We start from the raw sequence: 15,835 nt of genomic DNA, 5'->3' as shown, positions 1-15,835 counted from the left end.
TAGTTTCGCACAGCCACTGCATATAAAGAATGTCTGTGTACCACAATTGTTTTGCCCAATCTGGTGCTTCCAAAAGCACCTGGAATCATTCACGTTTTACCTTCTTGAGAATGAGTGGAATCATTGCCACTAAATGGAACAGATACATCAGCTGAAACTTCCACGGAATTGACTACACATCTAATAAAAATGCCTATGTGTTCTTTACTCTTGAGCAGAATAGCTTCACCATGTGGTTCAACCGTGATATTCGACCATATTGATAACTCTTCAACCCAATCTCTCCACAATCAGCTGAAAAAACTGCAGATTTAAAGACTGTTTTTAAGAAAGTAGGGCATGCCTGCAAATTAAATCTGTCTCCCAGTTTCCTTCCGATTATATCAATACAGTTGATTTAGTTCTGCATATCGCAGGATCTTGCCGATTTACTACATAGCAAGGGAGCTCTTGCCTCTCAAATGATTGACGTACACTACCACTGTGTTATTGTCTGAAGGAATCTTTACGTTTGCTCAGCAACATAAGATGTCCTTGGACAACAGCATTTAAATCTACCACATTTTCAGAAACCTTGCTTTTGCATGAGACTGAAGACCACGAAATTAAAGGGACAGCCAATCTTGAGGCTGTAAATCCGCAGAGGAGCTACAAAGGAATCCTTGGAGATAAATAGTTGCTCAAGTAATTTTGATCTTCTATGCCCTCATATCATACATATTTCACAGCCTCAAAAGAAAGATCATCTTCTCCAATTCTTTAACACAACCCCCTCCTCCAGATGTCCTTGTAAGGGACACCTGAGACCATTCTAGTCTCCGTAACGAGTCCATTTGTTCAGGTTCTGCCATCAGGTGTCAACCAGCATCTTCAGAAACACCAGATTGGATTTTTGATAATTGCTGACAATCCACACATCAACTCTCTTGCAGATCCTGAACGAAGGTTGATCAAGAGATTGTCCATATAAAGTCGCATTATCTCTCTTCTAGACCTCAGAAAAGCAGTTATATATTCAATTGAAGTCGGATCCATTCCGACATTCATTTGTCTGAATGGATCCAACCTGGGCTATTCAATGCAATCTCAATTCGACACAAGCACGCGGATCGGCAGCTATTCCGCCGATGCACGTGCTTTTCGACAAGTCAAATTCCTCGACTTGTCGAATAATTTGGGGCTTGATTGACTAGGTCGGAACCCCTTCCGACCTAAAAAGACGAAAACTGCCGTCTTTTCGACAGACGGCAGCTTTCGACTTTAATTGAATATACAATTCAATGTGTATTCAATTGGTGTCGAATCCCGCAGTGGATTCGACAATTTTCCAATTCGAATGTCAAAACCCTCCTTTCCTGGGCACTGAATTCGTCATATTAAATTTGAAATGGATTCGACACGCCACCGGTCGGAAAGGGACCAATGGTCGGATTGTGGGTGTCCGGGATTTGACTTCATGAACATTACAATCTGGTCAGGAAAAGGCTCCATTATTGTAGTCAGTGTAAAAAAATATGATATGTTAAAAACGCAGATTGCCCTAAAAAAAATGATTCTACAAGACAGCTGACTGTGTAATGGCTGCTCTTCTCCCTGAAGTCTCAAGCATAGGAGTGGCTTTGGTGAAGTGTAACCTGGGTAAAAATGTTGAATCATTGGTACATTCCTTCCCTCAGCCCAGTAAAGAAAAAAATATTCGGGAAAAAATCAAAATATAATAATGTGGCTCATAAATACAAAAACCTATTATATAATTACTTAAAATATAAATAGATATGCTAGTAAAAAATCAAAAAAACTTCAAAAAAATTGAAGTTTTTAAAATTTCTTGTCAGCTCACAACAGAAAAACTTGTCGCAATGAAATTGTCAAAAGTCACATCAAAAACCAGATACCGATTCGACAATCTTCAATTGAATACACTTTTGTCGAAAATTCGGGTTTTCAACATTAGACACTCGACTGTCGAAAAGTCAAAAGTCGAAATGGATCCAACAGGTTTTTTGTCGAAAAGTGGCGTATTGAATTGTCGAATGCAATTAGACAGATTTTTTTTTTTTTTTTTTTTACGAAAAAGCCCCGTTTTCCGACAAAACGAGGATTTCAACACCAATTGAATATACCCCACAGTAGCTATAATTTGTCAACACCTGCATAAGTGTCACCAAATCAAAAAGTGCGGCATGACATGATAAATTATGGAATTAAACAGTTAATCTGAGAAGACATGGGTGACCTTCCCAGATCAGAACATGCAAGCAAGTATTCTTCATGCCCATTAAAACTAGTTCCCTTCCATGCGGTTTAGGACAGATCTTGGAGAATTAATTCTAAACCCGTTCACAGGAACCAGAATATGTTCGGGGTGTTGAGGTTTACTTTAGGAAAAAAAAAAAAAAAGTCTCATTGGGGCAATTTATTAACAATTATTTGACAAAATTATATTTACAAATTGCCCCTTATCGCCGGAATATAAAATCGCACATTTCCTAGCAAGCGCTTTGCCTTGCGTCTTGTGATAGTGTATATGGTTGAATAACTGCGTGTGCATTTTGTGTAGAATTTGCAGATTTCACTAGGAAGTTGCTTTACAAGTTGCACTTGAATGTGCTATACACTGCTATAAATTCACACTACAATACCTCAGAAGTTGCATGCCAAAACAAACCAACTTAATGCCACAATTTGCACCACAAGGCACCTTAAAGTGGCAGAATCTCCAAAAACATTCTGACCTGCTGGTTACGCTGTTCTGTTTCTTGCTCCTGGGTCCTTTTAGGGGTATATTCAATTGAAGTCGAAAACTGCCGTCTGAAGAAAAGACGGCAGTTTTCGACTTTTTACGGTCAAATCCTGATTCGACCTATTCAATTTATCCCTAAATTTTTCGACAAGTCGATGAATTCGACTTGTCGAAAAGCATGTGGATCGGTGGAATAGCTGTCGATCCACGTGCCTGTGTCGAAAACGGTGCCAAAACAGACAGGTTTTGGCCCCCTTTTTGACCATCTCAGTCCGACATCAAAAGATGTCGGACTGAGATGCGGACGCAGAGGAGGAGAGGGGGGAGAGCCGCAGGGAGACGGGGAGACAGCCGGCGGGAATACAGGGGAGATCAGCGCTATAGTAGCGCTGCAGCAGGATGTCACTCAGCCGCCCGACCTCACGGCAGCTTCCACCCGGCTCCAGCGCGCTTGCTGGAGCCAGGTGGACACTGCCGGGAGGTCGGGCGGCTGAGTGACATCCTGCTGCAGCGCTACTGTAGCGCTGATCTCCCCTGTATGCCCGCCGGCTGTGCCCCGCTGGTCTCCCCGCGGGTCGCCCCCCTTCTCCTCCTCTGCATCCCTCATCTCAATTCGACATGAGAAAGTTGAATTAAGATGAGATTGAATAGGGGTTGTCGGATCCATTCCGACAAATACATGTCGGAATGGATCCGACTTTAATTGAATATACCCCAAGGTCTCCTGGTACATGCCACACAAAATCACTTCCTGGATCCAGCCTTAATAGACCTTTAGTAAATTTCCTCCTCAGTGTCCCATTTTCCAGTTCCACAAATGCTTTCCACAGAAGAAATTAGGAATGCCAATATATGGTGCAGAAGAATGTTCCGTATTATTCAATTCTGCTAGTACTGTAATAGTAATAGAGTGTAACGGAAGTATATAGAGATGTCAAATCTTTTTCAAACCCCGCAGCACCATGCCAGAATACCAATATATTGTCTGATTTCCTGCAAAACTTTCTGTGATCATGTAACCAGTTTCTCTTTTAACCTCTGCATCCACCTAGCAAGCCTTGAGCCAGAGTGTACAGCGCACTGAGACCAGTGTATCTGAAACCCAACCCCAAGGATGCTTCATGGAGGTTTTCAACCAAGATCTGTTATGCAGGCATTGGTCTCCCCCCGACTGAAAGCATTCCAGAAGCCAACCAACTAACTGTCCACAGCGTTAATGAGGAGAGGATAAAATGTGTCTGAGAGCCTGTAGCTGCAATATACAGATGTAGGCATGTTCATCTTACCCACGGCAAGGCTGTACGGGTACATGTAGTGCGCCGAGCTGCGACTGCGACTTAGGGGGGGACATTTACTAAGCAGTGATAAGAGCAGAGAAGTGAGCCAGTGGAGAAGTTGCGCATGGCAACCAATCAGCACTGAAGTAACATCTATAATTTGCATACTATTAAATTATACAGAGCTGCTGATTGGTTGATGGAGCAACTTCTCCACTGTTATCACTTCTTAGTACATGTCCCCACTAATATGTTGAACTGCGTATTGGTATGCCGCCCATTCAATACTATAGCCGTGCGCATGCATACACACACGTGTGTCATAGTCCTGGGCACACTAGCCGCACCAGCTTTGCCACGGATAAGACGCTCAGCGGCAAAGCCGAGCGCGGCTACATGGTATATACCGACTCAAATTTTCTATCTGTGCCATCACTATGGGTTGCTTAGGAGGGGATTGTCATTTATCTGTATTCTCACTAGGGAGAGAATAAATGGTCTGCAGCAGACATGAGCTGTAGGACTGTTCACGTTTGGACCACGTTTTACATAGTACATAGTCTTTCAACTGAGAGAAAGGAGAAAGAAATTGATGGTTCCTTCTTTGTCAGGCACCTCCTAGCTGTCATGAATGTCTGCAACTTGCCAAATACACCGCGCTAAGGAGAACATTCAGTACCGTCCTCTTGAGTAAAGCTCTATAGGATTTCAGAACCGTTCCGTGGTTTGGACAGATTGTAGCACTCCCTACTTTGCTCAGAGAGCAAGTCACAATTTGGATCACCGCTTTAGATAACAGGGGGTCTGTGTTAGGAGGAGGGTGATCAGGTTATATTAAACGCTGTCTTGTCTTAAAGTGCATAGCCCCCATAACAGCCAACAGGCGAAATTATCTTATTTTGTTAAGTAGGGGATCGTAAAGATATAATAGAAATTAGCAATGAGTAAATCCGCTTACCAAGGTAATTAATCATCAACAGTACTAAATAAAACCAAATTCCCAGCTGGCAAATTAACACATTTCAGATAACTATTCATCAACACATTACTGTAGCAAATCAGATGTAAAAAACAAACACTCACATGATGTAACTGCAGCAGCCTCACCCAGCCAGAAATTAACAGCATCGGGAAGCTTTCCTAACAAAGGAAGAGGAAAAATAATCATTGTAAAAAAGATTAAAAAAAATATATATATATATTGTAAGCACAACTGTATTATCAATAATATGTAGAAGGGTTCTATTAAAAGTATTATTTTACTATAATTTCTCTGCCTTTTAATTGGTTTTTAAGAAAACCAATAATTGACAGACCGAATACCCCCCCCCCCAAAATAGGATTTTATTTACCTACCGGTAAATCCTTTTCTCGTAGTCCGTAGAGTATACTGGGGTTCCATTTAGTACCATGGGGTATAGACGGGTCCACTAGGAGCCATGGGCACTTTAAGAATTTGTTAGTGTGGGCTGGCTCCTCCCTCTATGCCCCTCCTACCAGACTCAGTCTAGGAAACTGTGCCTGAGGAGATGGACATACTTTGAGAGAAGAATAGATAAGAATAGTGGTAAGATTCCGAACCAGTGGACACAAACAAGAGGAAAGTCATGCTAACCAAACTTGAAACAGGAACAGCAACAGCTGAACAAAACAATACTTAACAACGTAACAGTGCAGGAAGAACGAAGCATCGGGTGGGCGCCTAGTATCTTCTACGGAGTACGAGAAAAGGATTTACCGGTAGGTAATTAAAACCCTAATTTCTCTTGCGTCCTGGAGGATACTGGGGTCCATTTAGTACCAAAGCACCCAAACCGGGTGGGAGAGTGCTGAGGTTCCTGCAGAACGGATTGACCAAACTGAAGGTCGTCAGAGGCCAAAGTATCGAACTTGTAGAACTTAGCAAACGTGTTCGAACCTGACCAAGTAGCTGCTCGGCAGAGCTGTAAAGCCAAGACACCCCAGGCAGCCGCCCAAGAAGGACCCACCGACCTAGTCGAGTGGGCCTGAACAGATTTCGGAATTGGCAAGCCTGCCGTGGAATAAGCATGCTGGATAGAGAGCCTGATCCAACGTGCAATGGACTGCTTTGAAGCAGGACACCCAATCTTATTGGGATCATAGAGAATGAACAGCGAGTCGGATTTCCTGCGACGATCTGTCCTCTTTTTAAATACACCTTCAAAGTCCTCACAACATCCAAAGACTTTGAGGTAGCAGAGGTGTCCGTAACAACCAGAACCACAATAGGTTGACTGATGTGAAACGCGGACACCACCTTAGTAAGGAATTGCTGATGAGTTCTGAGTTCAGCTCTGTCCTCATGGAAAATTAAGTAGGGGTTCTTGTGAGACAACGCCCCTAGCTCTGACACACATCTCGCTGAAGCCAAGGCCAACAGTGTGACTGTCTTCCACGTAAGATATTTAACATCTACCTCCTGTAACGGTTCAAACCAGTCCGCTTGGAGGAACTGCAGCACCAAATTAAGATCCCAAGGTGCTGTAGGAGGCACAAAGGGAGTTACGATGTGCAGAACACCTTTCAAGAACGTCCGGACCTCAGGAAGAGAAGCCAATTGTTTCTGAAAGAAAATGGACAAGGCCGAAATCTGGACTTTTATGGAGCCAAGACGTAGGCCCACATCCACCAGACTGCAGAAAAAGCAGGAAACATCCCAGATGAAATTCCACCGCAGAATATTTTCTGCTCTCACGCCAAGAGACGTATTTCTTCCAAATACGGTGGTAATGTTTAGATCTTAACCCCTTCCTGGCTTGGATCATAGTCGGGATAACTTTGTCAGGGATGCCTCTCCTGGCAAGAATCAACCGTTCAACTTCCATGCAGTCAAACGTAGCCGTGGTAAGTCGTGATAGAGGAACAGGCCCTGTTGCAGAAGATCCTCGCGAAAAGGTAGAGGCCACGGATCTTCGAGAAGCATCTCCAGGAGGTCTGCATATCAGGCCCTTCTTGGCCAGTCCGGAGCAATGAGAATTGCTTGAAACCTTTTCCCTTTTTATTCTTTTCAGAATTTTTGGGATCAGAGGAAGTGGAGGAAACACGTATACCATCTGATATACCCGTGGAGTCGTCAGAGCGTCCACTGCCACTGCCTGTGGGTCTCTCGACATGGAACAATACCGTTTGAGCTTCTTGTTGAAATGAGAGGCCATCATGTCAATCTGTGGATATCCCCATCGACTCTTCAAGCGCCTGAACACCTCCGGGTGAAGGCCCCACTCCTCCGGATGCAGGTCGTGTCTGCTGCGGAAGTCTGCTTTCCAGTTGTCTACTCCCGGAATGAAAACCACCGACAACGCCGCAGCGCGTTTTTCTGCCCAGAGGAGAATTCTTGATACCTGACACTGCTGCTCTGCTTTTCGTTCCGCCCTGTCAGTTTATGTACGTCACTGTCGTCATATTGTACGACTGGACCTGAATGGCCCAATCTTGAAGAAGATATGAGGCCTGCAGAAGGGCGTTGTATACAGCACCAAGTTCCAGAATGTTGATTGGAAGGACGACTTCCTGACTTGACCATCTTCCTTGAAACTGCACCCTTGGGTGACTGCTCCCCAACCTCTGAAGCTTGCATCCGTGGTTAGCAGAATCCAATTTTGAATCCCGAACCGTGAGCCCTCGATCAGGTGAGAAGTCTGTAGCCACCACAGAAGGGAGATCCTAGACTTTGGTGACAGACGGATCCTCTGGTGCATGTGAAGATGTGATCCGAACCATTTGTCCAACAGATTTAGCTGGAAGGGTCGTGCATAAACCTTCCGTACTGAAGAGCCTCATAAGAGGCCACCATTTTCCCAGAAGGCGAATGCATAGGTGCACCAATATCCGGGTTGCCTTCAGGACATCCTGAACCATCGACTGGATTACTAATGCCTTTACCAACGGAAGAAAAACTTTCTGCGACTGTGTCCAGTATCATTCCCAGAAATGGGAGCCTCCGAGTTGGCTCTAAGTGAGATTTCGGAAGATTCAGAATTCAGCCGTAATCCAGGAGTAGATGGGTTGTGAGGCCAATGCTGTTCAACAACCTCTTCCTGGACGGAGCCTTTATCAGAAGATCGTCCAGATATGGAATTATGTTCACCCCCTGCTTGCGAAGGAGAAACATCATCTCTGCCTCCACCTTGGTGAACACCCTCGGTGCCGTGGAGAGACCAAAAGGTAGGGCCTGGAACTGGTAGTGACAGTCCTGCAGTGCAAACCGTAGATAAGCCTGGTGAGTTGGCCAGATCGGAATGTGAGGGTACGCATCCTTGATATCCAGAGACACTAGGAATTCCCCCTCCTCCAGACCTGAGATCACCGCTCTCAGAGACTCCATCTTGAACACTCGTAAGTACGGGTTCAATGATTTTAGATTTAAAATCGGCCTTACCGAACCATCCAGTTTCGGTACTACAAACAAGTTGGAATAATATCCCTTGTTTGGAGGGGAGGTGGAACTGGAACAATGACCCGAGTCTGTACCAGTTTTTGAATAAGTTCATCTCCAAATAAGTATAAGGTTATACTTGCGTCTTGTGAAACTGGTAAGCCTGATTTGAAGAATTTGTGAGGTGAGAGCTCCTGAAATTCCAGTCTGTAGTCCTGATAAATAAGATCTATGACCCAGGGAACCTGGCATGAGGTTGTCCAGATGTGACTGAAAAACTTTAGTCGGGCCAGTCTTCCAGGCATCGCGGTCCACCGTCATGCTGCAGGCTTTGAGGAAGCATAGCTAGAGCTCTGTTCCTGAGAACCGTCAGCTGCTGGTTTGCGTGGTTTACCGCTAGCGCCTCTGGTGGCTATAGAAGAACCTCTGGTTTTGCCCTTAAACTTGGCAGTCCGAAAGGACTGTAGATTAGGTCCTGAGTAGGCCTACCTGGCTGGAGGAGCTGCAGAAGGAAGATACGTGGACTTAATCGCAGTAGCTTTGGAGATCCATTTGTCTAGTTCATCTCCAAATAAGGCCTCTCCTGTGAAGGGTAGGCCTTCCACTCCTTTCCTGGAGTCAACAGTCCACTGGCGTAGCCATAAGCTCCTGCGTGCTGACACTGCCATAGCAGTGGTGCGTGCATTAAGCAAAACCTACTTTTTTTCAGGGCTTCTAGCATAAAGTTTGCAGAGTCCTGTATATGTTGCAGGAGTAAAACAATCTCCCCCCTAGATAAGGAATCCAACCCCTCAATTCGGTTACATGACCATCTTGCAATGGCTTTAATAATCCACGCACATGTTATAGTGAGTCTCTGGGCCACCCCAGCAGCTGTGTACAAGGATTTGAGTGTAGTATCAATTTTACGATCAGCCGTGTCTTTCAGAGAGGCTGCACCAGGGACAGGCAACACTATTTTCCGTGACAGCCTGGATACGGATGCATCCACTATCGGTGGATTTTCCCATTTTTTCCTATCCTCAGGAGAAAAAGGAAAGGGTGAGAGTAAACTCAGGTTTAGCCCACGGTTCTTCAAACAGGGTATTCAGTTCCTTTGACACAGGAAACGTGACTGAGGACTTCTTTTTTTACATTAAAATAAGATTCCTCACACTCCTGTCACCTTATCAGGAATTTGCAATACGTCTCTGATAGCCTCTATAAGAGCCTCTATTGCCTGTGACAGAGCAGCATCCATCCATCCCTCCCCCCCCCCCCCCCGAGTCCACCTCCCCCTCCTCTATGTCAGACCCTGGATCATCCGAATCAGACTGCAGGATATGGGACAGAGTACGTTCTTGCAGACAAATTGTAGGGGTCTGAGACGCTATTATGAGGACTGAGTCTCTGTTCATAAACTCATCCACAGATTGTCTTAAGTATTGCGTGTCTTTCTCATTGCGGGACAATTTAGTAGAGATATGGGAGATAATTCTTTTAATAGAATCCAGCCATGCTGGTTCAGCCTCGCTAGGCTGGGAAGGTGCACTAAATGGAGTACACATTAGTGAGTCCCCCCCTGGGGAAGAGGAACATTGTGTGTGTATGTGTGTTGTCACATTTACAATATGTTTCATGTACGGCAGGTACATGAAACATATTGTAAATGTGACAACACACATACACACACACACACACACACACACACACACACACACACAGGAAAAGGTTAACCCACAAAGAGCCCTTCCATGGAGACACAGAGGTATTATGAAGCCAGCACAGCGCGCCCTTATTGCTAATGCCAAGCTTAGCCGGGTCGCAGACTAAGTACCCAGATTGGGGACTTAGTACACTAATAATCGCTCCACACCGCTATGACCCCCTGGTACCGCTGAGGAAATCTGGAATCACTCTGGAGGAGCTGCGTGTCCCTGTCAGTCAGCGTCTGTGTCCACTACAGAGGGAAAATGGCACTGGTGAGCTGCTGGATCCGCTCATAGTGGAGTCTCGCCTCCTCAAAGGCGCGCGGACATCCCACTTTTTTTTTATACTGGCTGAGGTAATTTAGTGCTTAAAATGGAGTCCTAAGGGGGCGTGGCCTGGACGCTGTGTAGAGAGGTCCTGTTCCTGCTGAGCTCCTGCTTAAGCCTGCACAAAACCATTATTTCTGCAGGTGTAATTCCCCCTGAACACCCCGAAACTACTATACTGGGGCTGCGGATCATACCCTGCATAAGGGGACCTAATTTGGAGGCAGCTGTGTTACTCTCCTACCCGCGGCCTACTCCACAGCTAAGATCCGGGGCCTTGAGTTTGGAGCTTACCCGAATCTGGGCTCCAGCCCCGCGTGAAGGCCCGGAAGTTCCACAGAGAGACGGCTCTCCCCCCCTATCCCGCGACTCCTGGGACCTGGGCTCCGGCCGTGCACACAGCGGGACCGCTGCTGAGCCTTGCAGCCGACGGGGGACTCTCCGTGTACCGGCCGGGCGCGCCTGTCTACTGCCGGCGGCCATCTTGCGGACCGGAGGTAAGGAGACCACAACGCTCCCCGCTACCATCCCACTGAGCCAGCTTACCTCCCGTCTCGCCTCCTGCCCGTCCAGCCGGTCCTGCCCTTGGGTACCTGTGCACCGAGAGTACGATGCGCTGTGCGGGGACCCGCCGCGTGATCTCCCTCGCCTGACTCCGTCCCCCCCCTTCTGGGCACCGCTGATCTCCTCTGCCACACAATCACACCGGGACCTCCGCATCCGGCGGCCCGGAGAGGCCCTCGGGAGACTCGGCACCGGCAACAACCCAGTGGACTGTAGGTCGGCGGACACCACCCACAAAAAGTGGCCATTTCTCCAGCTGCTCACCCCCCCCCCCCCAAGCACAACAGTCTGTGAGGTCTCCCGGACAGTACCTCAGTTCTCCCTCATATCTCAACATTGGAGGGGCTGAAATTTATATCCCCCGAAGTCTGCACCTATTCCAGATAGGGGCCGGAGGAGGATATATAGTTCTTGCGGGCGACGAACACTAAGTCCCGCATCCTTCACACGACCCACCTCAGTCCCCACGAGAACGGAGGCTAAAGTACAGCCAATACTCCTGCCGCATCACCCTCGGGACGGACCGAGATCCCATACTTCCTAGGACTGACAGCCAAGATTAGCACTTCTCCCAGCTCAGATCTGTTCCTACAATCGCACCCTCCAGCTCAATGTTCTCAGTGACCTCCACAATGTGAGCGCTCTCAAACCTGTTTGCCGCCACTCATGCCTGTCTGAATAACACGAAACCTCCATAAATGTGACTGAGTACCCCTGTTTCACCATCATCGGCTGACTGGACTCTCCCCTGAAACACGTCTCTCTGCGATCTATGGTGCGCTGCTGCTGACGAGAAATGGCTCCTACAAAGAAAAAGGAGACATTACCTCCGAAAGTCTCCAACCCCCCACGAAAATCCCTCCAAATCTCCCCTCTACAAAACGTATCATCTCCCTCTGCCACAATGGACCCCTTGGGCCCCAGTGTTCTGTCCACGGCTTTCTCAGTATCGGGAGTGGACTGTGAGTCGGATGCCCCCCTAACCGTGAGATCTCTCTGCCAGATCCTGTCCGCCTTCAAATCTGAACTCTCTAAAGATCTGACCTCTGCCATCCGAGAGGTCAAAACTGAGCTGGTAGTTCTGGGAGACAGGACGGATCACTTAGAACGCAAGATGGAGGAATTGGTCACCTCTCACAATGACCTACTTTCATCCCATGATCGCCAACAACAAGACCTGGACCAATTCAAATCCAAATTGGCGGATATGGAGGACAGATCAAGGCGGAACAACATTAAAATCCGAGGCATCCCAGACTCAGTCCCTAATTCGGATCTGGAAGCCTACGCCACTGCCCTATTTAAGAAACTCCTCCCAAAAGCGGACGACTCGGAACTCCTGATTGACCGCATCCACCGACTCCCTAGACCCCGATCCGTCTCGTCCGACCTCCCTAAAGACACCCTCCTACGAGTCCATTTCTTCCCAGTTAAGGAGCGCATTATGAGGGCCGCTAGAGAATCCAAAAACACAGACACCCTAGGGGGACTCCAAATATTCCAAGACTTCTCAGCCGCTACCATAGCAAAGAGACGTGCCTTTACCCCCATCACCCTCGCTTTGAGATCCCACGACATCCGCTACCGATGGGGATTCCCGGTTAAACTGATAATCTCGTATGAAGACTCGACCTACATAATCTCCTCTCTCGATGCAGGTGTGAAGCTGTTGCTGGACTGGGACATTTCCATCTCGAAACCGTCTACATCAACACGTGCCACCACCGTCAGCCATGATTGGTCGAACCCCTGAGTCTGTGGATAGCCGAGATGGGTCTTCTCAAAATCCACCCACCGAAACCTCCGGTCCTCGGAGGCTACAGACCTTTCTCCCCCCTGATTGGGGGAACTGAAAATATCCTTTTTATGTCTCTCCCTACAATTGCCATGATATGCCTTATTATAAGTATGTTTTATAGGTCTACAAGTTACGGGAATACTCCCTCACATGTTGTTTAAATGTTGATATATTTACATGGGCGACATTACGCCCAGTTACAGACACCTACTATTTACCTGTTCATGTTCTAGGGTGCACCTATTCCCTAATTCCAGTTGCCCACACAAGATGTTAGCGCCCTAGGGTAATTCCTTTAGAAGTTATTATTGAGTGGCGGCGCAGGTTTAGCCAGCCCGCCTCCACCTTTTTCCGTACTACTGCAAACCCCCGAATGTTTTCCCCTTCCCCTGCAGTAGTCATGCAGGTCCAATATACCGGACCTTTTCTTTTTGTTGTTTACCTTCTCCTCATTCGTTTTAAACCTGACCCATATCTTCCCCACATCCCCTCCCTCTCCACGAGCTCCAGACTCGACCCATGCTCCTGCCTTCCACTGCCTATCAGTACTCGGTACAGATACGCTTCAATAGATCACCAGAGACCCCCCTTTATCATACCTAACCTGGGTCACCAATGCTGAACCTCATTTCTCTTAATGTCAAAGGACTGAACTCTCCCAATAAGCGTAGGCTAGCCCTCTCCTTCTTCCACCAGCAAAAAGCAGATGTAGTAGCACTACAAGAAACCCACTTCTCTTCTAGCAACCCCCCCCTCTTTAAGAACAGCCATTTCCCAGTGGGATTCTTTGCCAATGGCCCTTCCAAAAGAAATGGTGTGGCCATCCTTTTCAACAAAAATGTCTCCTTTTCCCTACATTCTCAAATTTCAGACAAAAATGGCCGGTACATTATCCTCACAGGCCTCCTCGATGACAAGCCGGTTACTCTGGTATCCTTATACGCACCTAACTCTAACCAGGTCCCCTTTTTGAGAAAACTATTCCTCACTATACGGAATGCACTAAAGGGCTCTCTGGTAGTTTTGGGTGACTACAATCTTGTCTTAGACCCTAAAATGGACAAGTCCCGCCAATTCCCCCACTCTGCCCCATCCACCACCTCTGGCCCATCCCTTGCCTTCCGCAACTTGCTTGCAGAATTCGACCTATACGATGTCTGGAGGACACAAAACCCCTCAGGACGAGATTACACATTCCATTCCCTTGTCCACAATTCTTATTCCAGAATTGACATGATTTTGTGCGATAAATGGTCTCTCCAGAGAACTAAAAACATAGATATCCTACCTATCACATGGTCGGACCACGCCCCAGTCCTCTGGAAGTGGAACCTCCAAGGTACCTATAACCCTCTCCGGCAATGGCGCCTATATCCCTATCTTCTAAATAACCCTATGTCAAAAAAAATAATCTCTGACTCCATTGACTCCTACTTAGCCACAAATTCCCCCCAAGATACCTCCCCTATCACTCATTGGTGTGCCTTTAAAGCCGTTACCCGGGGAGCCGCCATTCAAGCCGGCGCCACTCTCAAAAAACAAGCCCAACAAAAGCAAAAGACACTGGAGAACGACCTGCTAGACCTCGAGACCAAGAATAGGGCCCTCCCCTCCAAAACACTTAAAATCGAGATCTCTAAAGTCCGAGGCCAGCTACAAAAGCTGCTCCTCGCTCGCACCCAAGCGGCCTTGAATAGAATGCGCCACAAATTTTATCTACTAGGCAACAAAGCAGGCAAAATGCTAGCACGCAAACTCCGTGTCCAACAAGCTAGAAATAGAATTAAATGCATCTATTCTCCCACCAAACAAAAAATCTTGAACCCCAAAGATATTACGAACCAATTCGCAAGCTATTACGCCAAATTATATAACTTAGCAACTGACCCTTCCACCCCTCAACCCACCCCTCCGTCTATTTCTTCCTTTCTAGATGGTCTTTCCCTCCCAACCCTTACACGGGACCAGCTGGCCTCTCTGAATTCCGCATGGTCCGAAGACGAAATTTCTGCAGCTATTAAGTCCACACCCAAGAATAAAGCACCCGGCCCAGACGGCTTTGTTTCTGACTTCTATTCTACTTTTCGTGTCGCCCTCTCTCCCCTCCTGACTACGCTATATAATACATTCTCAGACCACGGCTCCCTCCCCCCAGAACTCTTAGAAGCGCGTATTGTCACTATCCCTAAACCCGGAAAAGACCCCGCCTTTGTACATAACTACCGACCAATAGCGCTCCTAAACTGCGATATCAAATTATATGCTAAAATGATTGCCACACGCATTAACAAGTTCCTCCCCTCCCTGATACACCCGGACCAGACTGGATTCGTCCCCGGGAGACAACCGTCTGACAATACACGTCGGGTCTTCAACCTGATAGACTCCCTAGCTGGAGACCAGGGCCTTCTTTTGCTATCGTTAGACGCAGAGAAGGCTTTTGATAGATTAAACTGGATGTACATGCGCCAAACTCTCCTTAGATTTGGATTCAGAGACCGTATCCTATCCTCTATCCTAGCACTATACAGCTCTCCTACGGCCCGGGTGTACAACGGGGGCTTCCTATCCGACCCTTTCCCTATCACAAATGGCACCAGACAAGGCTGCCCCTTATCCCCTCTAATCTTTGTCCTATCAATCGAACCCCTGGCAACTAAAATAAGAGACAATCCCCACATACCTCCGATTCGATTTGGTACATCCCTGCACAAACTGAGCCTCTTCGCAGACGATGTCCTCCTCTTTATTTCTAACCCTACTACAACTCTTCCAGTCTTGCACTCTGTTCTAGATGCCTACAGCCTCGCATCTTACTATAAATTAAATACAACTAAAACAGACGCCCTTCCCCTCAACCTATCTCATTCCACCCCAGCACTCCAAGCCTCCTTTCCATATAACTGGCGAACTAGCACGATAAAATATCTGGGTATCAATATCCCTATCTCCACTGCAGATGCCTTCTCTGTCAACTTAGCCCCCTTGATAGAGTCATTAGAAGCACTTACGAAAGCCTGGTCTTCCTACGAGGTCTCTTGG

General features: G+C 47.0%; 1 protein-coding gene across 1 annotated transcript in view; it reads right to left on the bottom strand.

The window, feature by feature from the left end:
* The window catches only part of JMJD7 (jumonji domain containing 7), a 114,441-nt gene that overhangs the window by 46,365 nt on the left and 52,241 nt on the right, over positions 1–15,835 (bottom strand). Inside the window, exon 4 of the mRNA XM_063947633.1 lies at positions 5,104–5,160. Coding sequence (XP_063803703.1) covers positions 5,104–5,160 — 57 coding nt within the window. The remainder of the gene's footprint in view (positions 1–5,103; positions 5,161–15,835) is intronic.

The sequence above is a fragment of the Pseudophryne corroboree genome, chromosome 12, assembly GCF_028390025.1.
Source record: "Pseudophryne corroboree isolate aPseCor3 chromosome 12, aPseCor3.hap2, whole genome shotgun sequence".
NCBI lineage: Eukaryota > Metazoa > Chordata > Amphibia > Anura > Myobatrachidae > Pseudophryne > Pseudophryne corroboree.
The sequence above is the reverse complement of the archived record's forward strand: the minus strand, read 5'-3'. Positions and strand labels throughout refer to the sequence as shown.